Genomic DNA, 16,134 nt, shown 5'->3' on the forward strand with positions numbered 1-16,134 from the left:
CATGATTGAAACAGAACAGAAACAGAAGTAATGCATACAGCATTTGACTAGTAACCAGCATTAACTTCCATGTGTTAAGTGTAGTATCTCAGCAAGACCATGTTTATATCCTTTCTGAGCGCTTGCATTTAAGCCAGTCATTCCTGCATTGTCTGGACTTATCTCCGCAGGATCCCTAAAATTCATGTGGGTGTACGCATGTGCACATTGAGTGGATGTTTGTATATTTGTGCGTATATGTATTTATATGTATTTTCATTTGTCCTTTCTTCATTCTCTTCCTTTCTTCTCTTTACCTAACAAGGAAATGCTTTTTTTTTTCCAAGGATTTTATTTATTTACGAGAGACACACAGAGGCAGGAACACAGGCAGAGGGAGAAGCAGGCTTCCTACAGGGAGCCTGATGTAAGACTTGATCCCAGGACCCCAGGATCATGACCTGAGCCAAAGGCACACACTTAACCACTGATCTACCCAGATACCCCAAAGAAATGCTTTTGAAAGCAAGTAATGAAGGACTACAAACTATACAGATAGATGGTACTAGGCTAATTTGCTTGTCTGTTACCAAACATGTTGGCATGTTAAAATATTAAAGTATATTGGCTTAAGAATACATCATTTACAATTAATGAATTGGTTTTAGCATCACTGTATGAATGTAGTTTCTTAAGAGATATTTGTAATAGAAGTACCTAATACTTCCTCTTATTCAGACCTCTTGGCTGTTCAGACCACTTTTTGTTTTTAACATGGATTTTAATAGCGTAGAGTTGATTTTAACAACTACTGTTTCTGTCTTCCAAAGTCCCCTTCCTTACACTTCGTCCAGAAACAGAGCTCACTCTCCCCACAGGTGTAGGCACAGCATATGATAACCTGAGCCGGGTGCAGTTTCATATCCTGCTTCCCATGGGGTGACAGTATTGACAGTACAGTGAGGCATTTTAAACAATGGGGGCTCCTAAGTGCTTGACTGTGCTCACTTATTCACTGACTTTAGGCAGATTACTTAATCTCCTCATGTTCCTGTATTCTAACAATTAAGATGTGGGGAACAGCCTGCACATAGATGTTTATAGCAGCTATATTTATAATCACCACAATTGAGAAGTATCCAAGATATCCTTTGGTAAGTTGGTGAACAAATTGTGGTATTCCACTAGACAGTGGAATATTATTTAGCACTAAAATGAAATGAGCAATGTAGACAACAGTATTATAATTGTCAAACTTGATGAGAGACTAGATCTTAATTATTCCCACCTGCAAAAAGAAATGATAATTATGGAGTGCTAAATATTGATATGGCAATCATAAATATATCAAATCAATGTTATACACCTGAAATTTATACAGTGCTGTATATTAAATATATATTTTTTAAAGATTTTATTTTATTTATTCATGAGAGACAGAGAGAGAAGCAGGCTCCATGCAGGGAGCCCGACGTGGAACTTGATCCCAGGTCTCCAGGATCACACCCCAGGTGAAAGCAGCGCTAAACCGCTGAGCCACCAGGGCTGCCCTTTAAATATATTTCAATAAAAAACCAACAAAAGAAATAAGCTGTCAAGCCATGGAAAGACCTGGAACCACCTTAAATGCATACTACTACTAAGTGAAAGAAGCCAATCTGAAAAGGCCCCATACCTGTATGATTCTGACTGTATGACATTCTGGGAAAGGTGAAACTGTGGAGACCGTAAAGGATCAGTGGTTACCAGGGGCTGCAGGACTGAGAGGGAAGCAGAGCACATAGAATTTTTAGGGCAGTGAAATTGTTCTGTGTCTTGCGCAATGGTGGGCACAAGTCATTATGCAGGTATTAAAACCTGTAGAATGTACCACCAAGAGTGAACCCCTGAGGTACGCTATGGACTTTGGGTGAAAATGATATGTGAAAGTGGGTTCACAGATTGGAACAAATGTACCACTCTGGTACTGGGTGTTGATATTGGAGGAGCTGGTGGGGTGGGGGCAGGAGGGTTGAGGATATATGAGAATTTTGTTCAATTTTGTTCAATTTTGTTCAATTTGCTGTTTTAAAATTGATCTAAAATATAAAGTTTATTTTTGAAAACTGAGGGAGCCACATGCTGGGTTAGCCCCACAGACTCTTGTTTACCAACTCCAGTTCTCTAGCTGCTTCCTATTACATCAGTGCTAAGCTAATTTTCTTGATAAATGGAGTGATAAATATATTTGAATGAAAAGAAAAGATGTGAAGTAATAGTACTACCTCATATGGTTGCTGCAAAGATTAAGATACTGCATGTAAAACATCTAGCTCTAGAAGAAAGAAGAATGAGGCAAGCAAGGAAGAAAGGGAATGAGATGAGATTGGTCAGACAAACAGCATCTCATTGGCCATGATAAGGTTTTTTTTGTTGAGGTGTAAAGGGAAGCCATTGAAAAATGTTAAGCAGAAGAGTGGAGTGATTGTGTTTACATTTTAAGATCACTTTTGCTGCTTTGAGGAGGGTAGCTTGGAGGAGAGCAAGAGTGGAAGCAAGTAAATGAGTTTGGAAACTTACGGTAGATCATGATGGCCTGGACCAGAGCATTAACAATGAAAAATTGGAGAGAAGTGGCTAAACTGTACAGTAGAGTGGATGGGTTGATTAAATTGATGGCATTAAGAATTACTCCCAGGTTTGACTTGAACAGCTAGGGAAATGGTGTGTCAGTTACTGCAGGAGGAAGGTAGAACCAGAGGAAGAAGTTTCAGGGGGTAAATCAAGAGTTTTCTTCTGGATAAATCTAGTTTCAGATGTATATGATTATGTAAGGGGAGATGTTAGACCGGCATTTGGTGTCCTAGACAGGACCTTGGGAGAGGTCTGGCTAGAGAGTTGAGGGGCTAGAGATAGAAGCCTGATAGATAATATGTTAAAGAGTAAATGGGAGTTAAGGATGAGCCAGTGTAGATAAACTGAAAGGTTTGGCTAAGGAGAGCATATGAACGGGGCAGTAGGTGGAGGGATATGTTATTAGTGGAGGGTTTGGAACTTTTTAAATATGAGAGATAGAAGAGTGTATCTGTGTACTGAATCTGTAGTTTGAGACATAGTGATAAGAGATGGAGTTAAGATTTTGAGAAAGCCTGAGATATAGAAGATGGAGAGCAGTTGAGGAGGGCTGGCCTTTCAAGAGGAAGGTCACTTGATTGTAATAGAAGACAAGGAAGTGATAGTAAGAATAGAGTTCTATAGTTTTATGGCAGGAAGATGAGAGAGAGAAAAATATGTGTTGGCTACACAAGGTAGGTACACGGACAGGGCTTTCCAGTGTACCTGAATGGGATGGGAGAAGATGCAAAGGCAAGGAAGCAAGCAACAGTGTGTGCTAGTCCAGAAACTGCAATGTTTCCCATGTCTGAAATCAAGGGTTGGGGGGTGGATGGTGCTAGTGATGGTAAGGTGAGACCAGAGAACCGAACAAGAATCAGCTTATGGAAAGTTTTCTTTGAAAATATTTCTCTCTGTAGTAGAGAGCAGAGAGAGGTTTTTAAATCTAGAACTAGTTTGACTTTATCTGATTTCAGAAGATTGGAATAGATCTTACTGTGGAATGAATTGGTGGGAAAAGCTGTTGCAGTGATCTAGGCAAGATGACTCGGACCTGAACAAGGGCGGCAGGGGTGCAGATAGAGGGAGAGGATGGATTTGGGGGCTCCGTGTGAATTAGAATCTGCACGCCTTAGTGGTAGTTCAGTTGTAATTTACTGGTCTACCAGTTGATTTTGTGGAATATTAGTTGTTGATAGCTCTCAGGGCTTTAGTTCTTACGACTGGTCATTAGTGGTGTGAATTCACCAAAATAAGGAATAAAGGAGAGGATCAGGTCTATGGAGGAATGAGGAAGCTCAGTTGAGGAGGTATTAAGGCAGAGGTACCAGTGGACTGTCCCAGTGAGGACCTCTGGTGAGCCTCCACCAGCAGGAGGCTGGTTGTTCCAGGGATGCCCACATGTGTCTGTTTTTGTCTGATTCTGAACCTTAGGAAGATTTGCTTGTTTGGGTTCAGACAAGTGTTAATCTGGAGTTGTACTGAGTAAAGCAATATGAAACAAAATATTTACAAGACATTTTATAATACATTATCAGGGTCCCAAAACTGTTACTGTGTTATGATCTAAACATCCTGCAGTCTTCTCTGAAGAAAAAAAAATGAAAAGAAAAATCTATGTGCAAAAATGTTCAGAATCAGATTAGCTGATAATGGTAAAAATTTGAATATGATGCATAGAAAATAAACTAGAAGATATATATTATATATGTGTTAACTGTGGTAATTCTAGATTATGGCTTTATTGGTGGCTTTTCTTTTTGTGAGCCTGTGATGTGTAGATTTTCTAAAATGAGCATGCATTCCTTTCCAGTGAGGAAAAAATACATAGAATAGTGTATAAGTAGTGTTGGAAGTGTCCAACAATAGGTAAATAGTAAATTCTTGTACATCTGTAGGATAAGTGGTTATGGGGCATTTAAAGTTATTTTGTTAATGAGAACTTTTGAGGTAGGTAAATGCTTATAAAACCTTAATGATCAGCTCTTCATGGACTATGATTATAGGAATACTATATATATATATATATATGAAGAAAGGCTGGCATGACAAGGGTTGGGAATGTAGATGCTTGTTTTCTATATTTCTCAAGTTGGTGCAATGACTTTTTTTACATTTCATCTTTTTTTTCTTTTTTGAGTTTTCTGGTTTTTAAAGGATTTTTTGCTTTTTTCCACTTTCCTTGAAGAATTTTGTTCCATTTTTTTCTGCCTCAGAAACTGTAGATTGAGTGGTTTCCTTTAGGTGTTTAATGTACACATGTAATTACAACTTTTCTAACAAAGTCTTAAGTTTTTCATTGTCTTTGCCCTCTTCCTGAACATGACAAGGATCTTCACATGTCCTAAGAATCCAAAGTAACATAACAAACCTTGTTTAGGATTTTCTGCTCATTTTAACATAAAAAAAAATAATTTAAACTTTCTTAACTAATTTATTTACCACGATATTTTGTAGCTTTGATATTTGTATCTGTTTCCTGGGGCTTCCATAACAAAATACCTCAGGTTGGGTGGCTTAAACAACAGCTGTGTTTTCCTACAGTTCTGGAAGTCAGAAGTCTGAGGTTGGCAAGTTTGGTTTCTCCTGAGGCCTCTCCGCTTGGCTTATAAATGTTCCTCTCTTCTCCTTGTGTCCTCATGTGGTCTTTATTCTGTTTGTGCACATTGCCTGTGCCCAAATCTCCTATTCTTAGAAGGGCACCAGTCATAGTGGATTAGGGGCCCACACTTACCTCCTCAAAATACATTCACATTCTGAGGTTCTGGATGTTAGGACTTCAATGTGAATCTGTGGATTAGAGGGAGGATATGATACAGTTTGGCCCATAAGGGTGTTCTCTTGCATTCTGCTTCCATCTGGGTTTAATTCCCTTCCTCCTGAAGAAGTTCATTAACCAAGATGTATGGAAAGGAAGCTGATCTCTGTATATCTTTGAAAACTCTTCATTTCCTTCAACCCTCAGAATTTCCTGTGATAGTATTATAGGTTGGTATTTTCCCTTAGCATCTTGAGGATATTCCTACATTTATTTAAAAAGTGTTTGTTGAGCCCCTATATTGTGTGTCAGGTGCTTTCAGCAGTAAACCAGACCAACTCCCTCTGTGCTCCCAGGGAGTGTGCACACTAGTGGGTAGAAAGGAAATAGCGTTTGTACAGGTTGTATGAAGGTAAGTTTTCATTTTTCTAGGGTAAACAGCTAGGAATGGAATCATTGGGTCACATGGGAAGTGTGTGTTTAACTTTATAAGATACTGCCAGAAGTTTTCCAGAATGATTGTACCGTTTTATATTCTTGCCAGTAATGTGTGAGAATTAATTCCTCTTTAAGGTTTATCTTTTTGTGTTATACCTGGGTGAAAGCCTGTCTTATTCATTAGTTTTCTTTTCATTGACTTTATCCAGTCTAGAATTTATCCAATCCATTAATAACTGGCTTTCTTGCCGGTATATAGATTTTTTTTTCTATTTCCAGAAATCCTAATTAGTTGATCATAGTTTTTTGTTTCTGCTGGTTTTCTTATAATTTTTTGTTGACTTTTTGGAAGCTAATTCTCCCTTTTATCTTTGAAGACCCTAAATATAATTTATGTTAAAGTCAGCTTTGAATGAGTCTTATTTTTATTTTCTCTAAATGTAATTAATACTCAAAATAAAGTTGTTGGTTCCTCCTTAGCATTTCATTTCTCATATACTAGAATTTTGGAGTATAGACTCTACGAGTTTATCTTTCATTCTGTACTCACCCCTTTCTGGCTAGTAATTTTACATTGCTTCCAAGTGGGATCCTGTGGCCAGAGCCCAGAATCGGTTCTTAAATTTCCACCTACGGTCCCTGCCCTGGAATGTTGCAGTGATACTGGAGATATCATAGATCAAGTTATCAAATGACTGGAAGGCTTGCCATGCGTTTAGTCTCTCCTACCCCTAAAAGGGTCAAACTCTCAGTTCTTAGAATTTTTCAGAAAAAAGAAAAAAAAAGTAAAAATGTGACTGTCTTAGAATTAAAAAATGAACACATTAAAGAATTTATTTTATTATAATGTAAAGGAATCCAGGTAGATGTTATATCCAGCCAAAAGGAAAAATGAAAATTGTACAAATTTATGTGGAGAGAAGAATTTTTTAGATGAATTGAAATTGGATATGAAACTGATTAGGGGTATTGAATCACTACCAGGTTGGACAGAATGTATATACCTATCCATTACCTACAGTTTAAATAGTTGTAAAATGGCCCCAAACCAGTGAAAAGGGCTAGAATGTGTTAAGTTGAAAAAGTGTGCTGTAGACAATATATATTTTTCTATTGAGATACTTTTTTTTCTTCAGGATCCAGAACCTTGCTGACTCTCTACTTGAACCTTGCTTAAAACATTGTGTTTCTCTTTTGTTTTGGTACAAGGAGATACATATGCTGTTTTTTAATGGAGCACAAGGGTCCCTTAAGTGTGCATCTTGATTTTATTAACAATAATAAATATATTTAATTGAAAATATGCCAGATCTTTAGAAGCAATCTGATCTTGCCAATTGGCCCCAACACATGCTCGTTACACATCTTCTTTATACTACCGCCTGCCTCCCTTTTACTTTGAAGTGCAAACAGACCTCTCCTATATTAATCATATTTTTCCCTTTTGTTATCTTCTAATATAGCCATCTCCTCCTTTTTCTCACAACCCATTTCCTTCTGAACACTCTGCCTGTCAAAGATCAAGGAAACTGGTATATCTTGAAGCTGGGATTCCAACTTTATCTGATTGCAAAGCCTGTGTTCTCTCCACTAGACCACCCTGACCTTGCAGGAAGACTTAAAGAGGAAATGTTTTTTAGCTGCACCTGGAGAGAGTGACAGGATTTGTTAGGCAGAAGTAAATACAGAAGGTACTTTCATGAAAAGTCAGTGACTCCTGGCTTGTTTGTCTGGGTCCTAAGTTTCTAGTGAGTGATAAAACTGTGGAGGCGAGTTGGTCCATGCTGCACTTTGTGGGCTCATAAACTCTGTCTTGTGCTTGCGTAGTACTTTGCTTTGTTTAATTTCTATATCAGCTCTGCAAGATAGATGTTATTCCCACCTAACCGTTGAGAAAACTGAAGCACGGAGTTGGCCCTGTGACTTACCTGTGATCTCCCAACTGTTAAGCGGCTGAATTAAGTTTAGAATCGCAGTATTTTTGGCTTCCAGGGCCACTGTTCTTTCTATTTTATATAAGCTGTTGAAGCCTAAGAAGTTTTTAGGGTTGTATTATGATTGATTAGAATTGTATTTATGAAAAATGTGTGATAAATGAGAAGTCTGAGTCTTTTTTTTAATAAAGATTTTTATTTATTTATTCATGATAGAGAGGCAGAGACACAGGTGGAGGGAGAAACAGGCTCCATGTTGGGAGCCCGATGAGGAACTTGATCCCGGGAACCCAGGATTGCGCCCTGAGCCAAAGGCAGGCGCCAAACCGCTGAGCCACCCAGGGATCCCCTTGAGTCTTCTTTAGATGTGATCCTGAGTATCATACCATTTGAAGGTAGTGACCTTTGACCCAGTGCTAAAATTTGGAATTCAAAATGATTCTGTGCAAAATTTCCACGGTGCCCTGGAAGCCATGGAGGATCCTCTGGAGCCCAGGTACTCAGAGTGTGATCCTCACACCTGTAACTTTAGTATAACCCTGGGGCTTATTAAAAATGCAAATCCTTACACCCCTACTTTCAGACCTACTAGATCAAAAATCTCTGCGTGGGGTCCAGGAAACTTTTTAGGGAGCCCTATCTACTTAACAGATGCTAGTGTAATAATCAGGTGATTCTTGGGAAGCATGCAAATACTTGAGAAAGCTCTGGTATGTTTTGCTGGCTCTTCTACCTTTCAGCATCTCCTGGTTGTCAAGTGGTTGCCTCTAACATGATTTCCCTGGTAGTAGATGAGAAGCTTCATCAGCACATTAAATGATACTTTCTGATCGGGAATTACCGTTGGTATCTAGGAACCTGACTCATAAGCTATCTAACTTTATGTTGGACTCTAGCATAGAATTTAGCTAGGATGTAAAAGTGGAACTATAGGGAAAAAGGCTTGGAAGGCTACATACCAAACTGCTGTTAAAAAATTATTCATGGCACTCGTTGAAGAATGGTAAGGCAGACTTTATTAGGGGGACAAGGACAGTGGGGTTTTGCAGTTGAGAGAGGTTGGGCTCAGCTCCGAATGCAGCAAGGAAAATGGTGATTTATATCTGAAGGGCAGGGTGGGTGGGAGTGATGGATGGAGAATTACTGAGAGGGGAGAGTAATTCTTTGCTAAACTGACTGACGAAGACTCTTCCTGAAAGTAGACCAGGATGATCAGATAATACCTATATGTGGAGAATGAGGAATTTGATTGGATACTGAGGGTGGAGGATTCTGGCTAAACTGACAGGTTTTTTGTTAAAAGGGACTCTTGGAGGATACACCAGAGGAGCCGGACTAAAGTTTAGTTGAGAGAGTCTTTAGGGTGCTTGGGTGGCTCAGGAGGTTAAGTGTCTGCCTTCTGCTCAGGTTATGATCTCAGGGTTCTGGAACGGAGCCCCACAGCCCTGCTCTGAGGGAACCTGCTTCTCCCTTTCCCTCTGCTGTTCCCCTGCTTGTGCTCTTTTTCTCTCCCCCCGCCCCCATGAAATACATAGTCTTTTTTTTTTTTTTTTTAAGAGTTTTTCTCATTACAGCAATTATCTCTGGGAGAAGTTGTGAAATGGTGCAGAAATAAAGGGGGGAAAGGGGGGAAAAATAAAGGGGAGGGCTTTAACTTTTACACCTGGCTTTTTTATACTTGACTTTTATACATAGAGAATCATTTATATCATTAAATATTTTTATTTTATATTTTTAAAGATTTTATTTGTTTCAGAGAGAGAGAGAGAGGCGCAGAGACATAGGCAGAGGGAGAAGCAGGCTCCCTGCGGGGAGCCTGATGTGGGACTCCATCCCAGGACCCCAAGACCATGCCCTGAGCAAAGGCAGACTGAACTGCTGAGCCACCCAGGCATCCCTCATTAAATATTTTAAAGAAGTATTTTGGTAGAGAATTCTGATGTGTTTTCAAGAAGATACATTTTTTTTTCTCAGTTTCTTATAGTTTAACTAAAAGTAGTAGGAAATAGGAAAAGAATAACAATATTGTACCATCCATTATCCAGACTTGGAGAACTTCTACCTACTTTATTCAGTGAGAGCTACATCTATTTTAAGAAATAGGGTTTTCTTTCTTTTTGTGTTAGTAGTGAGTTATTTTTAGAAATAAAATTCAAATGAACAGCCATAAATTAACGTAACATGATATTTTGTTGTAACTAATAGACTGTGTTGTGTTTAATACTAGAAATATGTATCTGAATGTTTAACTTACTGATAACCTTGTTTTGATTTTGAGGGTAGTGAAACATTGTTTCATTTTTCATAGCAGTGAGCACATTTTTAACAATTTGATTTAAGTGTACCCTTGTATAAATGAAAACTTGAAAAATATAACTTAGAAAAGAATTCTTGGGACACCTGGCTGGCTCAGTGGAGCATGCAACTCTTGATCCTTGAGGTTGTGGATTTGAGCCCCATGTGGAGATTACTTAAAAATCTTTAAAAGCAACCAGAGAAAGAATTCTTCATTTCATAATTACTGGCAAATTTATTATTAATAAACCCTTTGCAAGGTGATACGTTAAAATCACTGAATGTTCGGATACCTGATGGCTCAGTCAGTACATATGTCAACTCTTGATTTCAGCTCAGGTCTTGATTTTCAGGGTTGTGAGTTCAAGCCCTGTGTTTGGTTCCATGCTGACGTGGAGCCTACTTAAAAAGAAAAAAACTGGATGTTGTGACTGGGGTTTGTGACCTCTGGTACAGGTTCTTTTGAGTGCCAAATGCCTATGAACCAATTTTCCAGTGCCCTTTCTTTCAACTACCAATGTGTCTTTATCTACATAGCACACCGTGATGTCATCTAGTCTTTAAGCCCCAGTACAACTGTAAACCAAACACCAACACAAACTCTAAAATATGTCCCATAGTAAAGTAGCCATTTTATTTTTTTCTTCTAAGATTTTATTTTTATTTATTCATAAGAAATAGGTGGGAGGGGTGCAGTGGCAGAGGCAGGAAGGAGAAGCAGGCTCCCTGTGGAGCAGGAATCCCAATGAGGGACTGGATCCTGGGACCCTGAGACCATGACCTGAGCTGAAGGCAGATGTTTAACCAACTGAGCCACCCAGGCTCCCCGTAAAGTAATCATTTTAGATGTTCTAAGCCCAGCAGGACTGTCTGTAGAACTTTCTGTGATGATGAAATGTTCTGTTTCTGTGCTTATACAGTAGCCAATAGGCACCTGGATCTATGTATGGAACACTTGAAATGTGGTGAAAGTGACTGAGAAACTGAATTATTAGTGTTAATTTTAATGTTGATGGTCACATGTGGCTAGTGCCTACCATATGGGACAACAAAGCAGAAAGGTTTGGTGAGCCTCTCTCTAAGGGCTTACTTATCTGAGTATGTGTGGGAAGCTGAAGTGTTTATCATGCTTATCCTGTAAGTTTAGAAAAATCTTCTGGTAAAGACACTTATTTCAACTTTCCCACTTTTTCTAAAGAAAAAATCATCTTTCTTACAGGTTTTGTGTGTGAAGCTGTGTGGAAATCTAAAATTCTATCAATCACATTTTTATGGTACAGTGGTGCCCCCTGATGGTAAGCTTTCTTATCACTTCTTTGATCTCTATGCTAATGTTTTTGCATTCTTCCAAATAAAAGGATGAGTATGAATTTTGAGCAAAATGGACTTTTCTTGTGCCTCTCCATACTCTCCCCATCCCTGCCCCCAGTTCAGGTCTTCCCTTTTCTGCTGCCTTAATGTCTCTGATGTCTTTTGGCAAACTCCTACCCTGACAAGCAGATGAGTTATAGATGAATTAGAAGCAGTTTCTGCCCTCAAGAACTTAACTCTTCACCTGGCAAGACTGAGCAGATAATTATAATAAAGTGTGACACATTCTTAATGAAATGTTTTTTTTTTTCATAAAAAGATTTTATTTATTTATTCACGAGAGACACAGACAGAGAGGCAGAGACACAGGCAGAGGGAGAAGCACGCTCCATGCAGGGAGCACGATATGGGTGGGACTCCATCCCGGGACTCTGGGATCACGCCCTGAGCCAAAGGCAGACAGATGCTCAACTGCTGAGCCACGCAGACGTCCCTGCTTAATGAAATGTTATTGAATGGTAAAGAATAGGTAAGTTGTAGTATAATGAAGGCACTATTATAGGAATTCAGAGGGTTAGGAGTTCCACATTTAAGCATTTTTTATAGAATCTTGTATTTTAAAATTGCTTTTTAAAAATTAAGTTTTGGGGATCCCTGGGTGGCTCAGCCGTTTAGCGCCTGCCTTCAGCCCAGGGCATGATCCTGGAGTCCCAGGATCAAGTCCCACATCAGGCTCCCTGCATGGAGCCTGCTTGTCCCTCTGCCTATGTCTCTACCTCTGTGTGTGTGTCTCTCTCATGAATAAATAAATAAAATCTTTAAAATAAATAAATAAATAATATAAAAATTAAGTTTTATCCATTCCTATATTCCTGCTTTTTTTCTTCACCAGAAGTAACAGTTAATTATAGACATGGACTTCCCTTGATAACACTCACTTTGCCATCCAGAAAAGAGCGCTGTCAATTTGTGGTCAAACCAATGTTATCAACAGTTGGTTCATTCCTTCAGGACCTACAAAATGAAGATAAAGGTGTCAAAACTGCAGCCATCTTCACAGCAGGTACATATATATTTTTTCAATTTGTCTTTTTCTCTTCTTCTGAACCTTTGTTTTGTTTTTATTCTAGACAGTTGATTCTTTAATTCATTATATAATAAATAGTTGGCCTTTATTGTGTCTTCCATTTTTGTATATCAGTAATATAAAAAAATTAACTCTGTTGAATAAAGAGTTAATGGAATAGGTTTAACATAAGTGTCAGTTACTTATTTTATAAACTTAGTCCAAAAATTTTTTCTGAGGAAATTTTAATGACAGTCATTAGCATGTAAATTTCAGCACAATTTGAATAATCAGAAAACAAAATGCAGTTTTAATGATTAAAATAGCTAGTGAATAATTACACAAATCATTCATTAATCTTTATTTTTTTAAAAAAAATATTTTATTTATTTATTCATGAGAGGCACAGACAGAGAGGCAGAGACACAGGCAGAGGGAGAAGCAGGCTCCATGCAGGGAGCCCAATGTGGGACTCGATCCTGTATCTCCGGGATCACGCCCTGGACCAAAGGCAAGCGCTAAACTGCTGAGCCACCCAGGGATCCCCTTAAAGCAGTTTTGATCTCATATATTTTCTGATGGAATTAGTTTTCAGGAAGAATATATATATATATATATACATACATATATATATATATATATGTATTTTGTTAATACCAGTAGAGATGGTTAATAACTAGACATTTCAAGTTTTAGGGTATAGCTTTTATGCCCTCATGATCTGAAGTGGTCTTGAACCTACTGCCCCTAAAATAGAATAAAGAATTCTTTAACCCAGCCCACCATAGAGGCTATAAATAGCGATAAATGACCAAATTTACATTTTTATTTTATTGTAGTTTGACATGCTTAGAGTAAAATTATTTAAGCATTAGTGATTACTGTTGCAGTTTTGAAAAGGAAATCATCTTCCCTATCCAAGTTTAGAGCCAAATGAGGGATAGATATAGAAGCAGAAAAATAGAGATTAAGAATTTATTTACTCAACAAATTGAGCATCTAATATATTCCAGGCACTGCTAGGTGCCAGAGGCAGAGCAAAGAACAATAGAGATAAAAAAGTCCTGCTCTTCTTGAGGTTATATTTTAAGAGGAGAAAGAAAAAGGTAACGAAAATATGTAGTATGTTAGATAATGACTATTACAGAGAAAAAGCAGAGTGGGGCTGTGTTGGGTGGGAGGTGCTCTCAGAGTGGATTTGTATGTGGTGGAGGGGGGAGATGCTTGCAGAGTGGGTGTTTATGTAGTGTGGGGAGATGCTCTGGAGTGGAGGTGTTGTGGGGTGGGAGGTGCTCACAGAATGGGGAGTTTGGTAGGGCAGGGAGTTGCTCACAGAGTCATGGAGTGAGGTGTGGTGGGGCATGGTAATGGGAGGAGATGCTTACAGAGTGGGTGTTTATGTGGTGGGGGAAGATACTCTGGAGTGGGGGGGGTTGTGCTGTGGGAGGAGGTGCCTTCAGAATGGGGAGTTGGGAGGGAGGTATGGGAGGAGATGCTCTCAGGAAGGCAGGGTTTGGGGGGGGGATGTGATGTTCCAGGTTGGAAGGAAGACCAAAGAGAAGGGGGAGCTGTGTAAATGGGGGAGCCCTCCTGGCAGAGGCCCAGTTGTGAGAGTCAAGCCTTGGTGGCTGTAAAGGAGGCAGCTGGGTGAAGTATTGGTGGGAGGGATGAGGGAAAGCTTTATTGTAGGTTATGGTAAGGACTTTGGATTTAACTGCAAGGGGAGCTTTCTTCCTGACAAAACCAGGATCAGAATATAAGGTTTTAGTCCTCTAACCACAGTGGCCTAGTGCTCCTTCTCTGAACTAGACTGAATGGTCACAGGAGCCCTCAAAGCCCAGGGGCCAGAGCCTGCTTGCTAAGCTTCCAAGAGCTGGCAGCTGCAAGCCCCTGTGCCCAGAAGGGCACCGAGCACAGTCCTTATCTGATGGTATATGTACTCATCTAAGTGTTCCTTCGGTGAATGAAATAAGCAAGATTAAAGCGGTGATTGACATGTACCGTGCTTGTTTCTAAAAATCTGAGTAGCTTTGAAACATAAAGCATAAAGGGAAAGACAGGAATCTTAGAAAAAAGGGCTCTTGAGACTGAGTGAAAACACTTTATTGGGGTTTAAATCAATACTTACCCAAGAATCGGTAGAAAATTCAAGACTGTATCATTAGGTCCTTAAAAGTGTTTCACATAAATCTTTTGCTGTATAAAGGATAATGTAGTACTTCAACTGAGAAATCGCACTCAGGTGATTGCTATTTATAGTCATATTTTAAGGAGTAGGTTTGAAGTTATTTAAATGTAAATTTTTAAATGACACTTGCAAAGTCATATAAAATGATTTGGTGTGTTGCTGATCTTTAAAAAGAGAGAGGCTCTCTGTGGGTGGAATTTGCCTGCATTTAATCTGGGCTTGAAAAGAGTGTTCTAAGCTTGTCACAGTTTTGCCCATAGTGTGGGTTGAATTATTTGGCAATTCCTGGGAAAATGATGTCACCCCAACTGATGAACAGGAACCCAAACAGCCAAATTCAAGGAACAGACCCAGGTGCAGACTTGACTTGCTGCCTTCTGGAACAAAAGAATTAGAGAGAGCCAGACAGGAGGCAGACAACCAGGTTCTTCCTGATTTTGCTAGCAGCATTATTGTTGTCATACATATTAATATAGCCGAAATAGCTTTAGTTGAATGTAGCCAGGCAAATGCCGGGCTAAGAGAAGATAACTGTCCTGAGCTTTATATCACTAATGTGTGGACTGTTCTAAAGGGATAATGATAGAGAAACCCTTATCTACCACCAGTTTGTTGCTTATTCAGTGAATTTGCTTTCTTAACACCTGGGTTGCATTAAAGTGTACTACACTTTTTTAACTTAAAAAATATAATAAAAACTAGGCTATATAAGAAGCTATGCCAAGCACACCACACTGAGGTTAAAATTTTTCAAGAGGTTCCCCACCCCCTCCCAATTGTTCCTAGGGTATTTGCAGTTACTATGAAAACCACACATACACAGATTGACTCCTTAGGTTTAATTATGTTTATCAGTATCCCTGCTGATACTGGGTTCCTGTTCATCAGTTGAGGTGACATCATCACGCTTCCCTCCTGGAAGCTTTGCCTCTTCACCTTTCCCCAGCTAGAATAGCAGGGAGCCCTCTGTGGTAGTGGTTGGTGGTGCTGTTTGGCCACTAAGTTTTAACAAATCAGTCACCTCTAATAATTAAAAGGCTTCTAAATGTTATTATCTGTGTGCCTTACACATACCAATCAGGGGCCAGCAGACATGGACTCTGGCTGAGCAGAGGAGTGTGTCAGTAGATTCTGGAGATTGGAATTCACAGAGAACCAGGCTCAGAAGAAGGCAGGGGTAGAACAGAACAAAGACCAGGTTAGCCTAGGATCCACCTGATGGGCTCTGCTGACACCTGCACCCCCTATATGTCACCTCTGCTGCTCTAGCCTTGCTGTGAAGTGTTCCCACCTTCCTTGAGGCTTTATGTGACCTTGTGCAGATAAAGTCTCACTAGGAATATCTGCCTGGATCCCAGCCCAGCTGACCAAGTGAGAGAGGGAGCACCTGCCTGCTCTGTGTGGTCCTGTGTAATGCGAGGTAGAGCAGGAAGGGAGGATTCCTCACCATGGGAACAGTATTGGATATGGAGAGCCCTCCAAAATGAAAATGTCCACTACTGTATTGTAAAGACCTGGTTAGTAAATATTTTCTATATGTTGGAAAATGGTTTTCACCATTTAAAACGAGAAC

At 39.4% G+C, this 16,134-nt stretch overlaps 1 protein-coding gene across 1 annotated transcript in view; it reads left to right on the forward strand.

Annotated features, from left to right (window-relative positions):
* The window catches only part of MCUB (mitochondrial calcium uniporter dominant negative subunit beta), a 95,758-nt gene that overhangs the window by 63,004 nt on the left and 16,620 nt on the right, over window positions 1–16,134 (forward strand). Inside the window, exons 3-4 of the mRNA XM_072810594.1 lie at window positions 11,216–11,291; window positions 12,200–12,370. Of these exons, the coding sequence (XP_072666695.1) occupies window positions 11,216–11,291; window positions 12,200–12,370 (247 nt within the window). The remainder of the gene's footprint in view (window positions 1–11,215; window positions 11,292–12,199; window positions 12,371–16,134) is intronic.

The sequence above is a fragment of the Canis lupus genome, chromosome 33 (assembly GCF_048164855.1).
Source record: "Canis lupus baileyi chromosome 33, mCanLup2.hap1, whole genome shotgun sequence".
Lineage (NCBI taxonomy): Eukaryota > Metazoa > Chordata > Mammalia > Carnivora > Canidae > Canis > Canis lupus.